This window comes from Selaginella moellendorffii, unplaced genomic scaffold (assembly GCF_000143415.4).
Source record: "Selaginella moellendorffii unplaced genomic scaffold, v1.0 SELMOscaffold_92, whole genome shotgun sequence".
Taxonomy (NCBI): domain Eukaryota; kingdom Viridiplantae; phylum Streptophyta; class Lycopodiopsida; order Selaginellales; family Selaginellaceae; genus Selaginella; species Selaginella moellendorffii.
In genome coordinates, this window is record NW_003314353.1 from 156519 (window position 1) to 178995 (window position 22477).

The following is a 22477-nucleotide window of genomic DNA, read 5'->3' on the forward strand; positions in this document are numbered from 1 at the left end:
ACAGCGAGCAAGCATCTCCTTGCGCGTGCCGTAGAGAGTGGCCTCCAACACCGACAAGCCAAGTGGCCAATACCATCGTCAGCATAAAGCAGGTGTTGGCTCGTTCGTTCTTCGACAAGCTGAGAAAGAAGGACCTTGTCTCATGGAACACAATGCTAGCTGCGTACGCCTGCAGTGGCCGGGGTCTCGAAGCTCTCAAGCTCTTCTACCAATGCAACATATACAGGGCGGTGTGAAGTGAGCTACATCAGCATTCTCTCGCCCTGCAGCCCATGCCGGAATAGCAGCTCGGGCCTGCGACTACTACGTGACCCGTGAAGCCAAGCTCGGCGCACACCATCGATCTCCTACTTGGCCGACTGGGCGAGGCCGAGGAGTTTATATATCACAGGCCAGCTTGTGGGTGACTTTACTCGGGAGTGTAGAGCCCATCTCGCGACCGCGGCCAGCGTGCTGCGGAGAAAGTGTTGGATCTTACTGCTCACAATCCAGGGGCCTACGTCGTGCTGTGCGACATCTACGCCGCGGCTGGAAGGCACAGCGCCGCCGCTCAAGCTCCAGGGCCGCGGAGATTTACGCAAAGCTGGAGAAGCTTGCGAGGGAGATGGAGAGATGCCGTCCAGGATACAAAGATGGTCCATGGACTAGGACGATTGTTTCTTCGCCGCTGAGGATCATGAAGAACTTGCGAGTATGTGGGGATTGTCACACGGCAAGATCTCTGGACATATTGGCTTATTTAAGCATATTCCAAATAATGAGCACCATTTCTATCTTGATTAAAATTCACAAGGCGACCTCATGGTGGCCTTACTTTTCTCAATTCATGATCATCACACGATGATACTTCACGTGCTTAGAGATTCCTCAGGTCTTTGGCACTTTTACTTGTTGTAATTGTAGTTCTAATGGCTTGGTATGAGAATGAGGGACCATTCATGAAAAAAAAATTTAATCTTCCCCGAAGCTTGTAAGTTCGATAAAAAAGTCTTTATATTTTTGTCTTCCAGATCATTCAATGCAAGCAAGCAGCGCGAGCAAGCAAGCACCTCAAGCAAAAGATAGTAAACATACAGGAGAGAAATCATTTTCACCACTGTACGCCCCAACATGTGGTTTGTCACTAGCCCAGCACAACGTTATCACAGACTTTCGTGCTCGATTCTCCAACCATCCATAGCTGGCCTGGAGCAAAACCGAAAAATCAAATACAAAAACAAAAATTGGAAGAGCCAACCAAAAGAGAGAGAGAAAAAAAAAAGAGAGTTGAAAGTACCTTGCAGCATTCTCTGCAGCTTATATAATTCCAAGATCTCATCCCTGAGAAGTGAAAAGTTTAACCAACACCTACAGAGAAGAGAAAAGAGGAACTTACTTCTCTCCACGATCACAGGGCCAAGCCACCCTTTTGGTAGGAGCCAGAGGCAAGCTACCTCTTCTCGCCTTTAGTGTGGTGTCCATCCACCTCTCGCGACTACTTGTCTTGCAGTGCTAGAAGCCATGTCGTCTACGCTGGCCGAGGAAATCTGGCCCAGTCTGGATTCATAGCCTCGTCGTTTCCAGCTTGTTCACCGCCCCCCCCCTTCTCTGCTTCACTTCGTCCTTCTTCTGCCAAATTCTTTCCCGACGATCTCGTCAAGTAGCTCCTCTTCCCGTACGCTGCTCGTGAATTCTTTCCTTGCATGGATCAAGAGGCCCCGACCAATCCTGATCTCGTAGCGCCGCTGCTTGGCGTATCCGAGGATGATAAATCCAAGATCTTCCACAAAGGCGTGTCGCATCTCTCAGTCTTCCAGACACCGGATAGGCTTTTCGAAAGCCTGGACTACGAGTAAGTTACTCTGTTCCTTTTCCTCCTGTTCCTGATCTGCCTGGATCCCAATTCCCCCGCAGGATCATCGAGAACGATCTCTTCAAACAGGACTGGCGAGCGCGAAAGAAGGAAGAAGTCTTCCTCTACATTGTCACCAAATGGGCCTTCGCGTTCCTGACCGGATTCATTATCGGTGCCGCCGCACTTATCATCAACTTCAGCGTCGAGAACATAGCTGGAGCCAAATGGCTTGTTGCGTCGAGCTACATGACCTCTGGCAGGTAGAGTCACTCGGTCGAACTCTGGCTCCAATTCTTTTCGTTTGCGATCCATCTTTTCCCCCCTCCAAACCGTGCTGTTTTTCTCTTTAGGACCATGACTGCCTTTGCCATTTTCACCGCATTGAATACAGGACTGGTCTTCCTGGGAGCAGCCATGACTGTTTATCTTGCTCCATCAGCAGCCGGATCTGGAGTTCCAGAGAGCAAAGCTTATCTCAATGGGATTGATGCACCACGAATCCTGGAACCAATTACAATGGTCGTCAAGGTAAGCAAAAAGATAGATCTCCGAGGTAAAACAGGCACTGAAGATAATTACCTGTGGTCGCGTAGCTACTTGGAAGTATCTGTGTCGTCTCGGCAGGACTGTATCTCGGTAAGGAAGGGCCACTTATCCATATCGGATCCTGCGTAGCATATTTCCTCGGCCAAGGTGGCTCCCTGCGCTATCATATGAACTGGAGATGGCTGCGAGTTTTCAAGAACGATCGAGACCGGCGAGATCTTGTTACCTGTGGCTGTGCCGGAGGAGTTGCAGCGGCGTTTCGAGCACCGATTGGAGGAGTTCTATTTGCACTCGAGGAAGTAACTTCATGGTACGTTGTATCTTCCGCTCCGCTTTGTTTTCCTGATTCAAACCTGTAGGTGGCGGAGTGCTCTTTTGTGGAGAGCTTTCTTCACAACTGCCGTTGTCGCGGTCATGTTGCAGCTCGGCAAGCAATTCTGTGCCCAGGGAATCTGTGGTCTTTTCGGAGAAGGCGGTCTCATCATGTTCGATATCAGCCACGCTTACGGCCAATTTGGACTGCTCGACTTGTTCCCCGTTGTCATCTTGGGAGTCCTCGGAGGAATCCTTGGCAGCGTCTTTAACAAGCTCAACACTCGTGTCACCAAGTGCTACATCTACTGGTATCTCAGGTAAGAAACATTTCAAGTTTTCCTGCGAGAAATCAAACGCGGGGTTATTCACAGAAAGCCACCATACGTCAAAGTTATACATGCCTGCTTGATGGCCATTCTCACGTCCGCCTGCTGCTTCTGGCTTCCATTTCTGGTTAAGTGCAGACCCTGCCCCGATTTATCTGATATTCCAGGATATAAATGTCCAACCCACGGACAAACAGGAAACTTCAAAGGCTTCAACTGTCCTGCCGGCCAATATAACGATCTCGCTGGCCTATTCTTCGCCACCAAAGATGACGCCGTTAGAAACCTCTTCAGTTTTAAAACGTACCGGGAGTATCACTACAGGTCCATTCTGGTTTTCTTCGGCGTATCCTTCATATTTTCCCTGATAACTTACGGGATTGCGGTGCCATCCGGCCTGTTTATACCGTTGATCATCAATGGAGCTTCACTGGGCCGGCTGGTTGGCATGATTATGACCACCACGACCGGCAACAAAATGGACGAGGGCTACTTCGCTGTTCTTGGTGCTGCAGCATTCCTCGGAGGAACCATGCGAATGACAGTTTCTCTTTGCGTCATTCTTCTCGAGCTCACGAACAACATGCTGATGCTACCAATGATTATGCTGGTACTGCTTATTGCAAAAACGGTCGGTGACATCTTCAACTCCGCCATCTGGGAAATGTACGTCAGGATCAAAGGATATCCAATACTGGAAGCAAAACCCGAACCTTTCATGCAGCAGCTTACAGCCAAAGATGCGGTAACAACGTCCGTGGTTTCACTGTCGCCAGTCGAGCAAGTGTCAACGGTACTAATGGTTCTGAGGAACACAACGCACAACGCCTTTCCTGTCATCGGAGAGTCCAGCACGACTGGAAGGAAAGTTTTCCTGGGCCTGGTACTGCGATCACACTTGCTGGTACTGCTGAAAAACAAGGCCTTCCATTACGCATCAAGTGGCTCTGCAGAAAATTCGAAAATGTTACAGTTCACGGACTTTGCAAAACCAGCGACAGGGAAGTCTTTAAAGATCGAGGATATAGATTTACGTCCCGAGGAGGAGCTGGAGTTCATCAACGTCAGACACATCACAAACGGATCACCGTATACTGTCCTTGAATCGGCATCACTGGCCAAGGCCTACACGTTGTTCCGAGACCTGGGACTTCGACACCTTTGCGTAGTTCCCCGTGAACCAGAGGTAAGATACCGCTTTCTCAGCCTTTGGTATAAGCTCTATAAGGCTCTGTGCTTGCAGGAAGAGCCGATCATCGGGGTGCTCACTCGACATAATTTTCTCCACGAGAATCTACAGAACATGTTCCCATATCTTATGCCCAAGAAACAAGCCGCCGGCAAAACCATTCTTATGTAAGTAAACCTCGAGACTTGTAAATGAAAGTCGCAAGCAAGATTGTTGAGCTCGAAAGCTTGGAGCTTTTGGACCAGTCGATTCGAGATTTTTCAGGCCCATGCATTATCACTGTCGCCTTCGAGCTTTTTGGTGTTGTCGTAAACCATTGAAGTTTCCTGCAACTGCCTACCCATTCTTTCCTGCTTCTTGCCCCTTCCTGTTATCCTTTCCTCACCAAAGTCACCGAGATCTACACAGGTATTTAATCCAAGCCTGTTCTGCCAAATGGTTGGTTAACATCGAATCTTCATCAGCGTTGGTCAGAAAGACATTCGTTGAGTCTATCCATAGAACTCCAACGTCTAGCCCGGTCGGATAATCAGAGTCCTTGGGAATAACACTTGCGGCAATGTCCTGCGGTTGCATTTGAAGATCTTCCAAAACAGTCTCCGTAAATGCATGCCCCGTGTGATCGTAAAGTATGATAGATAGGGGTTGACCAGCCACTGGAAATAAAGAAAAGAAAGTGAATGATCAAATAATTAGACAACGGTATCACTCACCAGTATCTCTTGCCGCTTCAACGTCGCCAGAAAAATCACCGCCACATCCAAAGAGCGCAAACGTCCTACTTCTGAAGCAGTTCATGGGAACCAGCAGAAAGTACTCTTCACTACCTGCAAAGAACAAAAAAATCTTAGTGTGTAATAAAACACCGAAACACTTACCTTTAGCAGGAGTCACTGACGTGAGAATACTTCTACTGCAACCATTGCCGCCCTCAGACATTGACATTAACAGCTGACGTGCTTGAGCGGGAGTAAGAACCCGAAGTTTGTTCTTTGTGGAGCCCGGTGGCCTTTCTCTTTCTCCGCCTTTCCACGCTGCACAATGTTTCCGTAAGTGAAGGTGAAAATGCACGAAAGAAGAAAAAACTCCTTACCTTGCAGGAGCAACGCTACTAACAAAACGATCAAAACCATGAAGAAGCTCCCACCACCAGCAAGAACCCTGTACAAAAGATAGACTTGGTCTTCGAGCCTTCTCACATATTCTCCCACGGTTGCATTAGCATACGCGTTTTGGAGCCTGGACTACACAGCATTAGGAGAAAGAATCCATTGCTGGTGTACTTTACCTGCATGAAGCTAGAGCATCGTCCAGATATTCGACCTGTCCATCCCGAGAGCTCGATCGATCAGGCATGAGCTCCACCAAGCTTCGATCTTCATGGCACTTGACAGTAGCAGCGGCCTTCTTCTCCAACTCACACTGCGCAATACTGATCTTCTTCTCACACATTTGCTTCCAGTAGGCGGCGTTCGCCAGTGATTTCTCTTGAGCGGAGACGAAGCGCAGCTCCAGCGCTATTTTCTCTCGATCGCACTCTTGCTGGCAATCCCTTCGCTTCTCCTCGCAATATTTCAGCCCATCCCAGCACGAACCTTTCTCCGCAATGCTGCTCGCGAGATCCTCCCGTGCCACTCGCGCCTGTCTCACGGCGTCCTGCGCCACCGCATTGCACCAGGAATCCACCAGCGGCACCACAAACCCTGGCAAATCCTTCCCTGTCTTCCACATCGCAGCATCGCACAGCGCCGATCCCTTCACTGCCAATCCATCGCCATGGGACCCGTGGACGATCGCGAGAGGAGCAAGAAGGCGCAAGACAACAAATATTGCGCGCATTGCTCGTGAGCTCTAAAACCCTAGGAGTGACGTGGCGAGTGTGCGGCGTGGATGAATAGGATTGGCCCATTTCGTCCACGTCAATTGCGTAGCTTTTCTCGCGTTGTGTGAGAATGATCAAAGGAGAAATCGCGCTCGTTCTAGCGCTAGGTCACAAATTCTAGCCGAGAAATCTCGCTAGATGAGAGAGATCATCAGCATACACGTCGGGCAGGCAGGAATCCAGCTAGGGAATTCGTGCTGGGAGCTCTTCTGCCTGGAGCACGGCATTCAACCCAATGGAAAGGCGATCGATCGCAAGTAAGCGCGTGTCTTAATCCCCCGATTGCTCAAAGTTCCCCTCGAAATCTTCCTTCTCTTCCAGCGATCACCAGGAAGCCATGGCCGGAGCTACCAAGGAATCGTTTGGAACCTTTTTCAGCGAGGCGGCGTCCGCGACGAAGCACGTCCCAAGGGCGGTGATGGTGGATTTGGAGCCTACTGTGATCGATGAGATAAGAACTGGGAGCTACAGGGAGCTCTTCCATCCCGATCAGCTCATCTCTGGGAAGGAGGACGCAGCGAATAATTTCGCTCGAGGACACTACACAGGTATGTGATCGATCGATTGCTCCTAGAAATTCTTTTTCCCTCTTCCAGCTATAGTTGTGTTCTAGCTTTAGAACTCCATTGTGGTGATAGAAGTGCTCTAGAACACTATGGCTTTTCCCTCTTCTAGCTATAGTTGTGTTCTTCTAAGCCTCTAGCAGTATATAATTTGCTCTAGAACACTATGGTTTATATTTTTTACATAGTTCTAGCTAGCTTTTAACACTTTGGTACTAGCTAGTCCATGGCTAATGGTTGATTAACGTTATAGTGTTCTCCATTTTCCAGTTGGAAGAGAGATTCTGGAGCAGTGCCTAGACAGGATACGAAAGCTCGCAGACAATTGCTCGGGGTTGCAAGGATTTTTGGTTTTCAATGCGGTGGGAGGAGGAACTGGCTCGGGTTTGGGAGCGCTCTTGCTCGAGAGACTGACTTGTGACTATGGACGGAAGTCCAAGCTCGGGTTTTCCATATATCCATCCCCCAAGGTAAGAAGTTCCTTCTTACAAGGTGACCAAAAACTAAAAGTTCTTGGCAGATCTCCACGGCTGTTGTGGAGCCATACAACAGCGTTCTAGCAACGCACGCTCTACTCGAGCACTCAGACGTAGTCGCGGTTCTAGACAACGAGGCCATCTACGACATATGCCGAAAGTCCTTGAACATCGAGAGGCCGAGCTACACAAACTTAAACCGCCTCGTCTCGCAAGTCATCTCCTCGCTCACGACCTCGCTGCGATTCAACGGCGCTCTCAACGTAGACATCTCCGAGTTCCAGACCAACTTAGTCCCGTTCCCGCGGATCCACTTCATGCTCTCGTCCTACGCGCCGGTCATCTCGGCCGAGAGGGCCTTCCACGAGCAGCTCTCGGTTTCCGAGATCACCACGTCCGTCTTCGAGCCGGCGTCCATGATGGCCAAGTGCGATCCTCGCCACGGCAAGTACATGGCGTGCTGTATGATGTACCGCGGCGACTTGACGCCGAAAGAAGTCCAGCAGGCGGTGTCAAACATAAGGACCAAGCGCTCGGTTCAATTCGTGGACTGGTAAGGCTCCAAAGCTTCGCTTTTGCTGGCTTTCAATCGATCTAACTTTTTTGCTCACTACTTCCAAGGTGTCCGACTGGATTCAAGTGTGGCATAAACTACCAGCCGCCGACGGCGGTTCCAAACGGAGATCTGGCGAGAGTGAAGCGCGCAGTGTGTATGATCAGCAACAACACCGCGGTGGCGGACGTTTTCTCGCACATAAACCACAAGTTCGATCTCATGTTCTCCAAGCGCGCGTTTGTTCACTGGTACGTCGGCGAGGGGATGGAGGAGGGCGAGTTCTCGGAGGCCCGCGAGGACGTGGCGGCCCTGGAGAAGGACTACGCCGAGGTCGCCCAAGACGGCGACGAAGACGAGCAATCCCAAGTCAACGGAGCCGAAGCGTACTAGAGTCACAAGTCAACGACGTTGACTTGACTGTGAAAGCCAACCGATATTCTCGGTGTAAAAAACTTCGTACAAATAAAACATTCCGTACGAAAATATGTGGGTTCGAGTGTACGGTTTCGGCTCATAGAATATTCTATTTGGAGGGTAAGGATATTCTTCTAGTTTTTCGTACGGACCTTAATTCTTAGTGTTACGGAAACATCCCTTTGACATTCCGTACATAAAAGCCGTACACACCGAAAATTTAACACTCCCGATCGTTTTCTTTTCTCTTGCGCTGCTCCTAACTTTCAGGTCGACATCGCAATGAGCTGCTTGACATTGAATGGCGAGAGGTCGGAGGGCGGGCCATTGAGAAGCCTGTTGGTGATGAGCCTGTTAATGCTCTCGCTGGGATGGAACGCGTCCCAGAACACGTACTTTGTGCGGTCCGAGCACAGATTCGACAGCCCAGTGCACGTCAAGAGCCCGTTGTAGCTGCCTTGCCCGCAGCACGCCATGTTGGTGTACTGGAAGCCTGGAAGAGATGGACAAGTTTCACAGTGAAAACTTTAGATATTCACAGAGGAACTTGAGAGAAACTTGAGAGAAGCTTACAAACTTAGAGACCAACGTACCGTATTTGGATGGATTCTGGATGTACTCGTTGAGGATGTCGTAGCTGTTGACGTAGACAAATGTCGCTCCCTTGAGCTCCCGGTTGAGGCCCTCGATCATGGGTTTGAGCGCCGCATTGAAGCTCAGCGCGTGGTCATTGAGCTCCTGGATGCACTCGCCGGCTCTGGAGCTTCTCTGGAGCTGCGACGGGATACAGCCAATCGGTCCCATGTTGGACACGGTCACTTTGCGAGCGCCGAGGCTGTACACTGTCTGTAAAACCGGCGAGCGAGGAAAGGGAGTGGGGAATTAAAAGCAAAGGTGGGAAGGTAACAGCGACTTTACCTTGAGCTGGTTGCGCAGAGTCGCAATCAACAGCGCATTGAACTGCGATGGGGTGTACTGCCGAGCACGCTGCGCAAAGAGGAGTAAATAGTTGTTGATGTAGTCATTGCCACCGACTGTGAAGGAGTAAATCCCGTCCGAGATTAACTTCGCAGCTGCGGACGCTCCGGCCACAGCGGCCAGATCGCTTTTGTATTTTCTGAAGAGTCGGAATTGATCCGTCATTGTCAAGCGTTGAATCTGGAGATCAAGGAAGGACAAACGTGAAAACAAAAAAAAAATTCATTTGAGAAGTCGAAACGGAAGAGCTCACGAAGATGGTTCCAGTGTCGTCCAGGATCCCGGCTCCAGCCGACGCGAAGTTGACACCCAGCAGCAGATTCTGGCCCTTCGCCTGGGGATCCAAAACTGGGAGTATAGGCGGAGTCCCCATGTAATCACCTGAAACTCGAGATCATAGGTACGAAACTCCTCTATAGTGACAACTTACTCAACAGGTCTGATATGATCTTCCCGTTGCAGAAGCGGCCGGTGGCCGCGCTGTTCGGGAAGTCGATGCCGTTTGGTGCGAAGTTGGCTCGGGCGATAGAATTGATGAAGTTGTTGTTGCCAGCATCAACTAGCGAGTCACCAAACACGAACATCGCCTTCGCTTTGGACCTGCTTGCCGATCCAGCTGCCGCTACGGAGATGAGAAAAGTCAAGAGAACAAGGAGCTGGAACGCTTCCATTGTCCTTCGCTGCCCTGTTAGACAACACTTAGCAATCCAGCTTGAATGCAAACCGATATATGACTTTCGTACCTCTCGATGCGAAAGGTTCAACCCACAGCCAGCTTCGAAGCTACCGCATCGTACGTACGTCTGCAGCAAAATGGAGAGAATAGGAAGTGCAAGCTGCTCCTCGAAACCGAGCCTTATAGGCTTGAAACGGCTCTGAAGGAAAAAGAGAACAAACCAAGAGCATTTACCAGGCTCCATCCCACCACCACCACTTCCAGCTTTCTCGCTGCCATCGTCATTTGGCATACGTGACCAACCACCGTCATTGTTCACCCGGAACTAACTCAAGGCCTTGAATTCACGTGAAGATTATTAAATACACCGAGCAAACCGAGTTTGGTTGCGTCATGGAAGAGCTAGTAGCTGCCTGAGATTCATCGGGCTTATGACATTAGTACCACCAAACAGAGTTTGCTGAGCAATGAGAATGTTTGCCTTTTCGGTGGGATGGTAAGGATCCCAAAATACGTACTTGGTTCGGTCGTTGCAGATGGTAGAGAACGCAGTGCAGATAAAGAGGCCATTGTAGTTGCCTTGACCACAGCACGCTGAGTTGGATACTGTAAAGCCTGGGTCCAGCTTGAGCGTGTGAGCAAAACTTCAAAACAGGAAAAGAAAAACGAAAAACGAAAAACGAAAGGTCCTGATACATACCGTTTTTGCCTGGATTGGAGACCAAGTCTGAAAGAATGTCGTATGCGTTGACATATACAAAGAGAGCTCCTCTCAGTTCTCTGTTGAGTTCGTCAAGCATTGGTTTCAATTTGGAGTTGTAGTCCCTCGCGTACTCGTTCAGGTTCTGGACGCATTGTCCGTTGACACCTCTCTGAGTTATTTGAGAGGGGATGCAGCCTATTGGACCCATGTTGCCGACAGATATCTTGCGAGCTCCCATGTTGTACAGATCCTGTTGTTTCAATTCATCACTTCCGGCTAGAAACTCGAGTGGAGCTTGCCTTGAGTTGTTGCTTGAAAGTTGAGACGAGGAGAGTGTTGTACTGCGGGGGTGTGTACTGCCTTGCTCTGGCCGAAAGAGCCTGAAGATAATTGTTGATGTAGTCGTTTCCTCCAATTGTGAAAGAGTACAGGCCGGCTGCCACAATCCTATCTGCTGCTCGTCCTCCTACGAACGTCGCTAATTGGCCCTTGTACCGCCTGAACAAGTTGTATTGCTCAGAAACTCGCAAGCGTTGAACCTGGAAAGAAGAGTCTCCATCACATCCTTGAGCCGTGGACGCATTTTAACTTACAAACATCGCTCCTGTATCATCCAGAATCCCGGAGCCTGCAGAAGCAAAGTTTGCTCCCCTGAGAAGGTTCCTTCCAGTGTTCTTTGGATCTAGAATAGGCAGCACTGGCTCGGTCCCCATGTATTCACCTGCAAAAAGGTCATTCGGATCCGGAGAGCATCAGAAAACGCTTACTTATGTAGTCTGCCACTAGCCGGCCATTGCAAAATCTCCCAGTCCCGAGATGATTTGGCCAGTCCTCGCCATTGGGAGCAAAGTTTGCCTTCGCCAGAGAATTCAGGTAGTTGTTGTTCCCGGAATCCACCAGCGAGTCACCAAAGATAAAGATCGCCTTTGCACCGCGGCCACCACGACCACCACGACCACCATTTCTGTATTTCGCGTGTGACGTTTCTGCGGCAGCGAGAAGGATGACCAAGCTCAGAGCCAAAAGCTTCTGCATGGTGGTGCTCCTTCTCTAGATCCCTCTTGGCGAGCCTCTCTTAAAGCGGTGTTATGGACAGAGACCATCAATCCACCTGCATAAAAGAAGCAAATGAATCGTTACATCATGGACAAAGCTCATATGACAAAAAAACGTTATAACTTGCCAGTAGCTTTAGCTTGTGAGCTTGTGGAGTTAAAACCAAAGCTTGCCCATGGGCGCCAGTGGATCGACGCTGCGACCAAAGATCGCGAGGCTCTTCCATTGCGGATCACATGTAGTGTACTAGGCACGGCATACAGTGATAGCATTTCCTCGATTCAATGCCTGATATTGGGGTCCCTGTCAAGCCTTTAAGAGAAGAAATTTCTTGTCCAAGTTGATCTGCGCCAAGCCAAGCGGGATAAAAAAGACGATCGATTCATCAACTCTCTACCTGGCAGCGATTAGGGTCTTGAATCGATCTTCCAATCCCGCGCTAGCGCGAGTGGGCTCCAACATTGAAGGATCTCCCAATAGCTCTCTGGCTGCCAGGCACAATAATTCTAAAACCCAAGCGAGGTGGCAGTATCTCAGTGGTTTGATTTGAATAGCCCGCCCATTGCTAATAATCTAGCTAGGGTTCTTCCCAAATGGCTATGGCGATGGCGATGGCGCGGTGCTGTGGCGTCGGATGTCCACGAAGGCGCGATATCGCGCAGCACAGGGATGAATTCTTGAATCTGGCAGTGATTAAGCGGTACTCGCAGAGATTGGCTACGGCGCTAGCGATTTCAGGGCTTGTCTTTGTCGCTCCGCCCGCGGACGTTCGTTTCTTCACATCGCCATCGTTTTCTGCGCCGGCATTCGCCAGTGGACTTTTCCAAATGCCTCCCACAAGATTAAAGAACAGGCAAGTACTAGATGAAAATCTCTTCTTCTCTTTACGAATTTTGTCCTCTTATCAGATATTTTCTAGTGCGAGCTGGAGAATCGGAGTATGAGACCAGTGGAATTATTAACACCAATCCAGTCTCTAAAACTTCGCTAGAGAATGGCTTGTCCGAAGCTGGAAAGAAGCAAGCAGTGCAAGCTGCTGTGAAGCTCAAGAACTTGGGAGCATGCAAAGATAGTTGCTGGATTTGGCCTTCTATCACTCAGAGATCTTATCAAGCCGCGGAATTAATCGCCTATGTCAACGACATATCACGTAGGTGCATATCTTTTTCCTATGTTCTTCCTTGTTCTTGTTTTGTGACCGCTTCTTTCCTTTTATTTTTTATTTTTTGCAGTCGAATTGTCCCAGAGTATAGCTTTTTGGACGCTCGAGGACTCGGAGCATACGAGGGTAAAACTCTGGATGCTGTGAACGAGGTAAGCTAGTGCTTTTTCTTAGCCACTTTTCAATACTGGTTCCACAAGGTTTATGAGACCGACGTCGTGTCGCTTCAATCACGACCTCCGCCAAACACAAATGGAACTCCCAACGAAAGTGTCGCTGACGTGTTTGTGCGCGTCACTCAGCTCATGTCCATTCTTGAGACGCAGTACGCTGGTGATAGCATTGTCATCGTTTCGCCTGATTCCGACAATCTCTCTGTTCTTCAAGCTGGTCTATATGGCTTGGATCTTCGCAGGTGACTTCTTTCTTCTTGTGTAGAATCGTTTTCAAGTTTTCAATTATACAGGCACAGCCAGCTTAGTTTTGCACCTGGCGAGGTACGAGAAGTGGACATCAAATCTATTCCTAAACCTTCTGCGCCATTATCTGGTTATCTACCTAACTAGAAACTGAAAGTATGGCCCATTCAACTTTAAGAGAGAATCGGACTTTGGATTATGGTATGCGCTCTGAATCAAATGTTTTACCGGGTGCTCACGATTTTGCTTGTTCGCAGCTAGAACAATTTGGCAAACGCTTCTACCATGTCACTTATTCCTTCGACAAGGTTACCAAGCAGTTCGAAAGCGTCTTTGTCCCTGAGCCAAAGCAGCAACAAAACCAATACTAGCAGCGATAGAATTCAGTCTCGCTTGATTCTGACTGTGAGTCACGATTTAAGTATTGAACAAGAAGAATAAGCGCCAACAGGATTCATCAACCAACTATTTCTTTTCTTCTTTTTCCTAGCTCTCGACGTACCATCGAAAGATCAAGAAACCAAGAACAATCATCAGTAGCACCATGGGAGTTAACGGAGACGGAGAGGTACCTTCATTCATGTCTTACTTATTCCAAGCTCTGCATTCAGGTTTCCTTCCAAAGCTGTAGTTTTGACTGACGGAGCTCTGACATATTCTTGTATTGCCATCACGCCGACGCATCACTCTGGCCCTGAAGCCGAGGCAAGTTGCTGGAGACTCTTTAAAAAGTCGGTAAAGCTTTGTTTCTGTAAGTTTGGTTGTCCTTTTACATTCTTTTCCTGTCAGCCGAAATTGGAACGTATCAACTGTTTCGAATTACTACGCCGGCCAGAATCGACCAACAGTGTCTAGAATTTTACAAGCCAGATCGAGAAAGTTTCCCAGATCCTTGACAATGTCCGAATCCTGGATCCAGAGCAGCAGCACCAACGAAAAGAGTGCCAGCAGCAGCAGCTCCCTCCGATGCAAACGTTCTCCAACAATCCAGGAATAACAATACTCTCCGAGAAGAGAGGCCACTAGCAAGAGCAAAACAATCGAAGCTACATTGGACCATGAGCGTTTTTCCTCGTGGACGAGCTTGAAGAGATCACTTCTCCTGATCGTTATGATGTCTTCGCTATCGCCATCGCCAAAGTAGTAGTGATAGAGGTAGCGGAGCCTCCGGCGAATGTACCATGGACAGACGAGCAATCCCGCAACAATCGTGAGAACCACGAAGAGAACCATGATGGATCGGAAAGAAACATGACAAAGAAACTATGAAACTCCATTACAAAACTCGAGAGTTATATGAAGAACCTGAGACAACGAACTAAAAAACGCGAACAAAACGAAGACGTCACTTGCGTGTAGCTCAATGGTCAGAACTACAGCGCTCTCTCAAGTTGTGAAAATTCCGTGTGATTGCGATCGATCACACTTGGTTCATCACGTCAAACGCGGTCTCTACTGATCTCACAAGGGACGCGCAAAAAAGGCTTGGAAAAGTTCTCACTTTGATTGATTCACACAAAACTTTTTACATTGCAGAGCTCCGCTTGCCATCTTCCTCGATGAAACCAGGCAGGATCACCGCGTCGCGCTGGTTATCGAGCACGGCTTCCAAGCGCTTTGCGTCGACGTTGAAAGTCTTGGACATGATGTCCTTGCTGAAAGCCTTAAACACGGAGTTGGATCCTGCGAAAGATAAGAACGATCTTTTGAGGCCAAGAACTACGTGAAACACTATCAGACCTGCCAAGAACTGTGGACGGTTCCGCCGAGACGATGTGCTGAATCCAACGAACTCGAAATCACCATTCCGGGAAGCGATTTGGCACATCGGGAAGTAGCGAGGGACGAACACCACCTTGCTCTCGTCCAGTTCCTTGTCGAGCGCGTTGGTTCCATTCGGGTATGAGACTTGGATCCTTCCGTTGCCCTTGGTGATGAAGGCTACCTCGGCAGCTCTGGGATTCCAGTGCGGTGCGAGCATAGCTCCCTGGCAAAACCACGAAGTTTAGTTTCCTGGCAATAGAGATCACAGATGTTGGAACTTACTGGCTTCAAGCTGACTGCGAAAACTCCGACGTCCGCCTCTTTCAAGGGACTGAATTCCGCGCCATGGACAGCGATCGTCCAGCCGTTCTCGTTCTTAAAGTCGGGAGCTTTCTTGAGCAAGTTGAACGGCTTAGGCGCGTCACCACGAGCATTTGAAGCGGCCGAGTCTCCCTTCAAGAAATCATATCCAGCCCGTGATGTGTAGACAATGGGACCTTCGGTTTGGGAGCCCAGGATCTCTGAAACATCCTCGGGAGCCACCTACAAGAATCAAAGGTATTCATTCATGTAAGAGAAGGAACGAGCAAAAGTTGATATGCTTACCTTCAAAGCAGCAGCGACGGCCTCCTTACGAAATCCCGAGAGAATCGTTCGAGGATCAACTCCACCACCAACGAAAAACGATTGGAAGTGTCCAGCATCGAGGCTCTCGGATGTGTCACACATCCCATACAGACGCAGCCTCTGTCCCTCGTCGGTGTTGAGGACGTAGAACACGAAACCACCCGGGAGAGCGTAGATATCTCCAGTCTCTAAGTCCTGCCGGTTAAGGTAGTCTTGCTCGGCCCATCCCAAAGTCATTCGTCCTGGATTGATAGAAAGGATTTAGAGGAAACAAATCGAAATCCAAAAGAGAGAAGAGAGAAGCTTAGCTTACCTTTGTGGACGTAAAGCACGCAAGAGGCATCGAGGTACTGTGGAAGCAAAAGGCCCTTGGGCTCGATGGTGATGATGCTGAGACCAATGTGGTTCTCTGCAAGGGCTCCCAGCTCTTTGGGACCGGGAAGAACTTGGATATCCCCGGCTTCCGTACTCACCACCTGTACGGGTTCCTTGAGCACGAAAGGACTGGTCGCTTGCTTGTGATGGTCGCCTTCTTCGTCGCCACGGTCGTGGCGCTCATGGCGATCGTGTTCACTCGCGCTGGATGAGACGATAAGCAGGGCTAGCGCGCACAGGATCAGCGATTTTCGAGCCATTGTGTGAATCTGTAGAGAGATTTTAGAGAAAACTATCGACGAACGAACAAGAACACAAGAAAATCCACGAAATGTCGTCCAAAATCGAGAAGGGAACCACGAATCATCGCGATCAAAGAGGATAGCTCGATCGATGCAAGAATCCTGGCCAAGATCGCAAGAAAGAATGCTTACCCTGGGAGAGGAAGACGGAGGCGCTGCTTGGATGGAATGGCCGATCGATGGCCCTTAAAAATACGCCCTCGAGCGCCTCATCGTTTCCCATGCAAGCATTACATGCAGTGGGCAGGAAGGGTATATTCCTGTCATGATTCTTGAATAGATCCCAGCCGTTGCGCGTGGAATAGGGTTAGGGCTTCGCGGAGCGATGGCGGAGCTCAAGACGGAGGCCTCGGCGCGTCCTCACGCGGATCGCGATCGCAATTGTGAGTTTCTAGCTGATTCTCGGGAGGATCCTAGTTCTCGGGTGGAAGAAGAAGGTGTAGGGCTAGATTCTAGGAGGGATGATGTTCGCAAGGATGAGCAGCTTGATTTGGAGCGCGCCTCGGTAGCTCCTGGTGCCAGTGACGCTGAGGAGGACAAGAATGTCGAGGTAGTGAGGAGGGTAGATGGTCCTGGAATTGATCAAAAGGAGGGAGAAAGGAGGCTTCATGGAGAGAAGAAGGTCGAGGATGATTTGAATGAGGGAGAGAAAAACATCCAGGACGATGGAAGTGAGGAAGAGAAGAAGCTCGAGGATGAGAGGGAGAAAAAGATCCAGGAAGAGAAGAAGCTCGAGGATGAGGGAGAGAAAAAGATCCAGGAGGAAGAGGAGAAGGTCGAGGATGATCGAAGTGAGAGAGAGAAAAAGATCCAGGACGAGCAAGAGAAGAAGATCGAGGATGATCGAAATGAGGGAGAGAAAAAGCTCCAGGACGATGGAAGTGAGGAAGAGAAGAAGCTTGACGAGAAGCTTCAGGACGATCTAGAAATCGCTGGGAGCCAGGAGGAAATGTCGATGGAGGCTGCAGGTGACCCGACCAAGCCAAAGATCTTGCGGACGTTTGAGAGGAGGAAAAAGCCAATGAAGGTGTTCGAGAGAAGGAAGAAGAAGGTAGATGGTGAGGCTTCGGGTGGGAACGAGGACAGTGAGAAGAAGGAGGCCATAGATGCTGAGAAGAAAAAACTCAAGAGGCCGAGGCCGGATGATGGTGAGGATACAAAGCTGGCGCAGGAGGGCAAAGTCGCGAAGAAACCGAAGGAAGGAAAGCAGCGCAACCTGAAAGAGAAGCTAAGGGAAGAAAAACAGAGCACTTCCAAGGAGCAGTCAAAGGAAGGGAAGCTGAAAAACGTGAAGCAGACCAAGAAGCTGTTAAAGTGTCAGTCCGATGGCTCAAAGAAGGAGTCGGGCGATGCAAATGGTTTATCGAGCGAGCGTAAAAGAACTCAGGACAGCGAAAAGAAAAAGGTCGAAAAGAAGAGATCGAGTGATGCTGACATTAAGGATACAAAGCAGGCGAAGAAGAACAAGGCCTCGAAGGAGACGACGGAGAAGCAGGACATTTTGAAGGAGCAGCTGAAAGAAGGGAAAAAGGAGACGCTGAAAGAAGGAAAGAAGGAGAAGCTGAAAGAAGGATTGAAGGAGAAGGAGAAGGAAAAGTGGAACGATGTGAAGATCAAGGATCGGCCGAACCTGTTCAGGTCCCAGTCCAATGATTCAAAGAAGGAGGCGAAAGTGTCTACTTCCAAAGAATCGAGCGACGGCAAAAGACCTGAGGTGGAAGATGCTAAAAAGCCCCTGAAGACTCTTCATGTGGAGCCCGAGGCCCTGAATAATGCGTTGGAGGCAATCTCTACTCCGGTTTCGAGGCTTCTTGACGGTGGAGGTTCAAACAAAGTTCGTGAAGCGTAAGTACAGTTTTTGTCACATTCTACAACCCTTGTTCTGACTGGTTTTTGCTAATTCACAGTTACGAAGCTGCGAAAGAATTGAAGCAGCGTCGCCTAGCCCTGAAAGAGGAAACGGCGTCGGCATCCATGAAGTTTCTGAAAGCAGCGGCTGAATCAAAGCAGCAAACGCAATCGGACTCGCCTGTTTTCAAGGAACCTACACCGGACAATACAAGTCCCGCCGAGAAAGAGAAGCATGGAAGCGACGCTAAGAAACTCAAGGAAAGGGAGAAAGGAATAGCGCTGGAGACTTTCCAGGGGATGCTTGAAACGCTCACGCGAGCCAAAGAGAGCATTCAAAAAACTACGCTCTTTGCGATGGATTGCGCAAACAAAGGAATCGCCAAACAGGTATGGTCTTGGTTTTACGTTCCATGGCTGACGGACGGTTTTACCAACAGGTCATGGATGCTATAATGCGCAAACTTAAGAGGGAACGCGAACACAAGAAGCGCGTAGATTTGTTGTTCTTGGTGGATTCCATGGCGCAGTATCATCATCACAAAGGTGGAAGTTTGTTGTCAGAGTTTTACAAGATTCTGACTCCGTGATGGTCTCCAGGTGGACCGGATTATGCTTCTATCGTGGAAGGCTGTCTTGCTCGTTTCCTGACTGCCGTCGCTCCTCCAAACAGCCCCTCGGAAAATCGCCAGCAGTGTGTGAAGGTAAACTTCGTGTGCTTTCTTTCCACCGTGGCTTGAGTCGTTTCCATCAGGTGGTGAACTTGTGGGTGAAGAGGAACATCATGAAAGAAACTCTCCTCAAGGACACCATCGCCAGGCTCGGCATGGAAGCTGGTCTCAACACCACGCAGCGGCAGTACCAGCGTCACGACCGTGCATTCCACGATCCCATGCGTGAGATGGGCAGTGACATGCTTGTGGACGAGTACGGCAGGTATGGCTCACAAGCGTTTCTCTTTCACACTCCCGAGGCATGGCTGACGTTTCCTTGTGGGCTTGTAGCAACACAAGCTTTCAGCTCCCTGGATTTCTCGTCCGGAGGGACGACGAGGAGGACGAAGAGATGGAGATGGAGATGGAGATAGGAATGGATGTGTCTCCGGTGAAAGACCATAAGCTCCAGGTGGCTATGGAGGAAGCGGCAGAGCCCCAAAACGGTAGGACCCTTATGGTGAAAAGAGGCGTAGAGAGGCTTGCGCCGCTACCAACGTCGCCACCACCATCGCCCCCGCCGCTACCAGCGATGCCACCGCCATCTCCTCCTCGGCCTCCGAACTCGCCGCCCCCGCCATACCCGTCGACCACGATCCAGCAAACTTGGCAGCAGCATCGACGGCAGTGATTACCTTCCTCCTCGTATCTTGTAAAAAAAAAAATGGAAACCGGTGGTAAGTATGAACTCGTGCTAAGTTCTCGGCGGTCTAACGGAGTGCTACAGGGGCTGGTTCTTCCTTTCTATATACTCGAATCGCTCTCTCGTTTTTAATCCTGGGAAGAGATATCAGATGCGAACGAAGTGATATCTATCCGATCATTTTGCAACGCCGCGATGAGATGATGCTTTGCGGTAAAATCCCAGGGACCAATCCTTTTTTGTACTTGACTACTGTTAAACGAATATTCAGTCAAAGTCAAAGGGATATGCTTCTTGATTCGAAAGAGAGGTATGGCTTCTCGCACACTACTTTTTAATTTTATCGACTGACAAAACCGTTCCCTGTAGTGATCAAAAGAAAGCCGCGCGTTTGCACGTAAAAGAGAGAGTACTGTGCTTATATATGGTACGGGGGAAACTTGGCACGCACAAACTGCGTGGAGGGCTTGTTTATATACGAACTGAACGTGAACAAGTCTCAAGCGTGAACGTAACAGGTCTGTGTCTGGCTGTTTCAAGTTATCTACTGATTGTTTTGTTGCGTTCCTTAGCTACATTGATGGATCAGATCATATGAACAAACTTGGCGAGCGAAACGCTTGAGCTGAGCACGAACTAGTGCCGTGGTCCTTTTGGCTCCGTGAGGAGTGAAGTGAGCTTCACTGCTAAGCGGAGCCAAAAGCTCTGCGGCACTAAGCTTGTCTGCAAAGCAAAGCGCTCGCAAGACACCAGTCGGCCATTCAACACGGCAGGATCGGCGATTATGCTGCTACTAGAAGAAGAGAAAAAAAGAGTGGAGCACGAAAGTACAGACATTCTGGTGATCACATGGAGAAGACGTCAGCTGCGTGCGAGTTAGGAAGAGTCATGTGGAGGGTGTCTTTAAGGTACTGCCATCAGATTCGCTTCATTAGTTAGACAATCGTTGGCAGTTTGCGCCGGTTTGTTTTGTTTTAGCTCTATTTTATCCTTGCGATCTTGCCGTTTCTTTCATTGTCTGAGCGTGATCTCTTTTGGTCCTCAGGCACAACTCGCTGGATTTGTATGATACTCCACCGTGGTACCACCGGTTGCGTGAACTTTACCACCGTTTGCCATTAAAGCTGTGGTGTCGCAGGGAATAGTAAGACGGTGGTGTTTTCCTTGTTGGGCTTTTGGTTTGCTTGCTGTGGCTTTTGTTATTCTTTTCCAGGCTTTTTTTTTCGTAGTGAATTGATTCGTTCTGTTTTCATGGTATTGTTTGGTAGCTGCTTATACTGGGTCTTTGGTGTCGACTAACTACCTCTCTCCACCCATTTGATCTGGTGTCAGGTCTCAATCAATTCACTGTGGATCTGTTCTTTGTATTTAAGGACAATGGCTATACGAACACTCTTACAGCTCAAAGGTGAAGCTAAGCTAGCTCTTCTCTCTCTTCTCTCTCGCGGTTCTTTCGACACAATGTGAGTGAGAGAGGATTGTTGTAAAGCTTGTTTTCTCTTCCCTGTCGGCTAACGACATGATGAATTCATGGTATTCCAGGTCGCCAGTTCTCGCTGCTCTTGGTTTTCTTCTCCACTGTACGCTGTTCCAGTTCGCTCAGGGACAAGGGTGGACAAGCGCTCATGCAACTTTCTATGGGGGAAGCGATGCAGCAGGGACAATGGGTACGTAATGCGTGAAGTTTTCTACAGTGAAGAGTTATAATATATGTGTGATGCTCTTCTTTTGTTTGTAGGTGGAGCTTGTGGTTATGGTAATTTGTACAGCCAGGGATACGGCAACAACAATGCCGCACTGAGCACTGCTTTGTTCAACTCTGGATTGAGCTGTGGTGCGTGCTTTGAGATCCGGTGTGACAGTGCTGCCGATCCAAGATGGTGCATTGCCGGGACTTCCGTTGTTGTCACTGCAACCAACTTCTGCCCTCCAAACTACGCTCTCGCAAACAACAACGGAGGATGGTGCAACCCTCCACTGGAACACTTCGACATGGCGCAGCCTGCGTGGGAGCAAATTGGCATCTACAGGGGAGGCATTGTTCCCGTCCAATACAGAAGGTAAAGTCGAAAGCCTTTAAAAGCCGCTCATAACTTTTTCTCGTTTGGTGGATAACAGAGTCAGCTGCGTCAAGAAGGGAGGAATCCACTTCACAATGAACGGCCACACGTATTTCAATCTGGTGCTCATCAGCAACGTTGGCGGAGCCGGCGACGTGCACGCCGTGTCCATCAAAGGCTCCGGCACCGGTTGGCAAGACATGAGCCGGAACTGGGGACAAAACTGGCAGAGCAATGGCCAGTTCCAGGGGCAGAGCCTCTCGTTCAAAGTCACCACGAGCGATGGCAAAAGCGTGGTCTCCATGGACGTGGCTCCCGCCGACTGGCAGTATGGACAAACCTTCGAAGGGTCCCAGTTTGATTGAAAAGTACGTTGTTTTTCTCTGGAGCTTTTCTGGTTCGTCCTGTACTTATGGCTGGCTGTGTTGCAGGGATGGAAGGAAAGAGATGGAAGAGATGAAAGACATGCTGGAAGATGGAAGAGGAGGTAAAAGTTTCATTACATTCATGGAGGAAACGAAGAGCGTAGAGGGTCTAGAAAGGATGGGTTTTTAGCGCAGATTTGAGGATGGGGATGAGATGAAGAAACGACGGCCAACCTCCCCGCCGCTGGAAGAGATTTTAGAGATTCTAGAGAAGCTCGAGGAACAGTTTGCAAAGTCCAAATCGAGCAGACGAGCTCCACCACGCTGTCGGGAGTTTGCAAAGAGTCACGGGGAAAAATAGAAGATAAAAGGAAACGAGGCGAGCGTTATGAAGCTCTTGTGCACTGCATCGAAACCAAAAGAGAAAAGCTTTCTTAAGAGTTTGCGAGCTTCAGTCCAAATGTATCTAACTGACAGCTTTAAAATCGAGGAGCGGGTTGTGCTTCTCACATGTTGTTCTTGTTTGTTGCCCCACGATGGGCCTTAAAATAATGGGTGGCGATTTTTCTGGTCATGGGTCGTGTGAAACATAAAGGAACACTACACATGGCTTTGGGATCTGTTTGAAACGATGAAAGGCCGTGAGGAATATGGAAGATTTCAAGTGTTTTTCTATTCTTGGACG

The 22477-nt window shown here is 49.3% G+C and overlaps 9 protein-coding genes and 1 long non-coding RNA gene across 14 annotated transcripts; 5 read left to right on the plus strand and 5 right to left on the minus strand.

The window, feature by feature from the left end:
* Positions 1–975: 975 nt before the first annotated feature.
* LOC112341865 lies at positions 976–1491 on the minus strand. The gene is made up of 3 exons (XR_002990715.1): positions 1376–1491; positions 1277–1320; positions 976–1185 (listed from the first exon to the last, which is right to left on the minus strand). It is a non-coding gene; the product is annotated as an uncharacterized LOC112341865 (long non-coding RNA).
* On the plus strand, positions 1338–4435 carry LOC9662271 (chloride channel protein CLC-c). 2 transcript variants are annotated; one of them, XM_002988859.2, is made up of 7 exons: positions 1338–1831; positions 1894–2094; positions 2185–2362; positions 2428–2690; positions 2740–3012; positions 3067–4207; positions 4265–4435. In XM_002988859.2, exons 1-7 carry the CDS (start codon positions 1683–1685, stop codon positions 4379–4381), a joined length of 2322 nt encoding a protein of 773 aa, XP_002988905.1. In that variant the 5' UTR covers positions 1338–1682; the 3' UTR covers positions 4382–4435. The 2 variants fall into 2 exon arrangements, with proteins under 2 accessions (XP_002988905.1, XP_024518507.1); XM_024662739.1 differs by lacking the exon at positions 1338–1831 and having other exon boundaries at positions 1991–2094; positions 2226–2362.
* Positions 4275–6064, minus strand: LOC9661859. The gene is made up of 5 exons (XM_024662740.1): positions 5499–6064; positions 5304–5449; positions 5089–5244; positions 4924–5037; positions 4275–4866 (listed from the first exon to the last, which is right to left on the minus strand). The coding sequence occupies exons 1-5, from the start codon at positions 6047–6049 to the stop codon at positions 4601–4603; spliced, it is 1233 nt and encodes a 410-aa protein (XP_024518508.1). The 5' UTR covers positions 6050–6064; the 3' UTR covers positions 4275–4600.
* A 54-nt stretch (positions 6065–6118) lies between these two features.
* LOC9662272 (tubulin alpha-2 chain) lies at positions 6119–8170 on the plus strand. Its single transcript, XM_002988860.2, has 5 exons — positions 6119–6349; positions 6414–6640; positions 6926–7125; positions 7176–7684; positions 7753–8170. The coding sequence occupies exons 1-5, from the start codon at positions 6231–6233 to the stop codon at positions 8075–8077; spliced, it is 1380 nt and encodes a 459-aa protein (XP_002988906.1). The 5' UTR covers positions 6119–6230; the 3' UTR covers positions 8078–8170.
* A 97-nt stretch (positions 8171–8267) lies between these two features.
* LOC9661860 (GDSL esterase/lipase At4g28780) lies at positions 8268–9896 on the minus strand. Its single transcript, XM_024662741.1, has 6 exons — positions 9823–9896; positions 9510–9764; positions 9333–9460; positions 9020–9259; positions 8695–8947; positions 8268–8594 (listed from the first exon to the last, which is right to left on the minus strand). Exons 2-6 carry the CDS (start codon positions 9748–9750, stop codon positions 8368–8370), a joined length of 1089 nt encoding a protein of 362 aa, XP_024518509.1. The 5' UTR covers positions 9751–9764; positions 9823–9896; the 3' UTR covers positions 8268–8367.
* Positions 9897–10069: 173 nt separating this feature from the next.
* On the minus strand, positions 10070–11527 carry LOC9662273 (GDSL esterase/lipase At4g28780). Its single transcript, XM_024662732.1, has 5 exons — positions 11226–11527; positions 11052–11179; positions 10758–10997; positions 10456–10708; positions 10070–10370 (listed from the first exon to the last, which is right to left on the minus strand). The coding sequence occupies exons 1-5, from the start codon at positions 11491–11493 to the stop codon at positions 10147–10149; spliced, it is 1113 nt and encodes a 370-aa protein (XP_024518500.1). The 5' UTR covers positions 11494–11527; the 3' UTR covers positions 10070–10146.
* Positions 11528–12051: 524 nt separating this feature from the next.
* Positions 12052–14625, plus strand: LOC9662274. 3 transcript variants are annotated; one of them, XM_002988861.2, is made up of 8 exons: positions 12052–12367; positions 12423–12668; positions 12747–12828; positions 12877–13091; positions 13143–13296; positions 13353–13663; positions 13707–13826; positions 13885–14625. In XM_002988861.2, the coding sequence occupies exons 1-5, from the start codon at positions 12108–12110 to the stop codon at positions 13240–13242; spliced, it is 903 nt and encodes a 300-aa protein (XP_002988907.2). In that variant the 5' UTR covers positions 12052–12107; the 3' UTR covers positions 13243–13296; positions 13353–13663; positions 13707–13826; positions 13885–14625. The 3 variants fall into 3 exon arrangements, with proteins under 3 accessions (XP_002988907.2, XP_024518514.1, XP_024518515.1); XM_024662746.1 differs by having other exon boundaries at positions 13721–13826; XM_024662747.1 differs by having other exon boundaries at positions 13353–13500; positions 13586–13826.
* On the minus strand, positions 14578–16347 carry LOC9661861 (vicilin-like seed storage protein At2g28490). Its single transcript, XM_024662750.1, has 5 exons — positions 16296–16347; positions 15800–16130; positions 15466–15728; positions 15142–15402; positions 14578–15082 (listed from the first exon to the last, which is right to left on the minus strand). Exons 2-5 carry the CDS (start codon positions 16119–16121, stop codon positions 14621–14623), a joined length of 1308 nt encoding a protein of 435 aa, XP_024518518.1. The 5' UTR covers positions 16122–16130; positions 16296–16347; the 3' UTR covers positions 14578–14620.
* Positions 16348–16488: 141 nt separating this feature from the next.
* On the plus strand, positions 16489–19672 carry LOC9662275 (ENHANCER OF AG-4 protein 2). Its single transcript, XM_024662712.1, has 7 exons — positions 16489–18008; positions 18071–18401; positions 18452–18557; positions 18612–18715; positions 18766–18947; positions 19016–19401; positions 19452–19672. Exons 1-6 carry the CDS (start codon positions 16489–16491, stop codon positions 19353–19355), a joined length of 2583 nt encoding a protein of 860 aa, XP_024518480.1. The 3' UTR covers positions 19356–19401; positions 19452–19672.
* Positions 19673–20020: 348 nt separating this feature from the next.
* LOC9661862 (expansin-A10) lies at positions 20021–22366 on the plus strand. 2 transcript variants are annotated; one of them, XM_024662705.1, is made up of 6 exons: positions 20021–20275; positions 20413–20830; positions 20910–21034; positions 21106–21427; positions 21486–21795; positions 21859–22366. In XM_024662705.1, the coding sequence occupies exons 2-5, from the start codon at positions 20745–20747 to the stop codon at positions 21790–21792; spliced, it is 840 nt and encodes a 279-aa protein (XP_024518473.1). In that variant the 5' UTR covers positions 20021–20275; positions 20413–20744; the 3' UTR covers positions 21793–21795; positions 21859–22366. The 2 variants fall into 2 exon arrangements, with proteins under 2 accessions (XP_024518473.1, XP_024518474.1); XM_024662706.1 differs by having other exon boundaries at positions 20218–20275; positions 20700–20830.
* Positions 22367–22477: the final 111 nt, after the last annotated feature.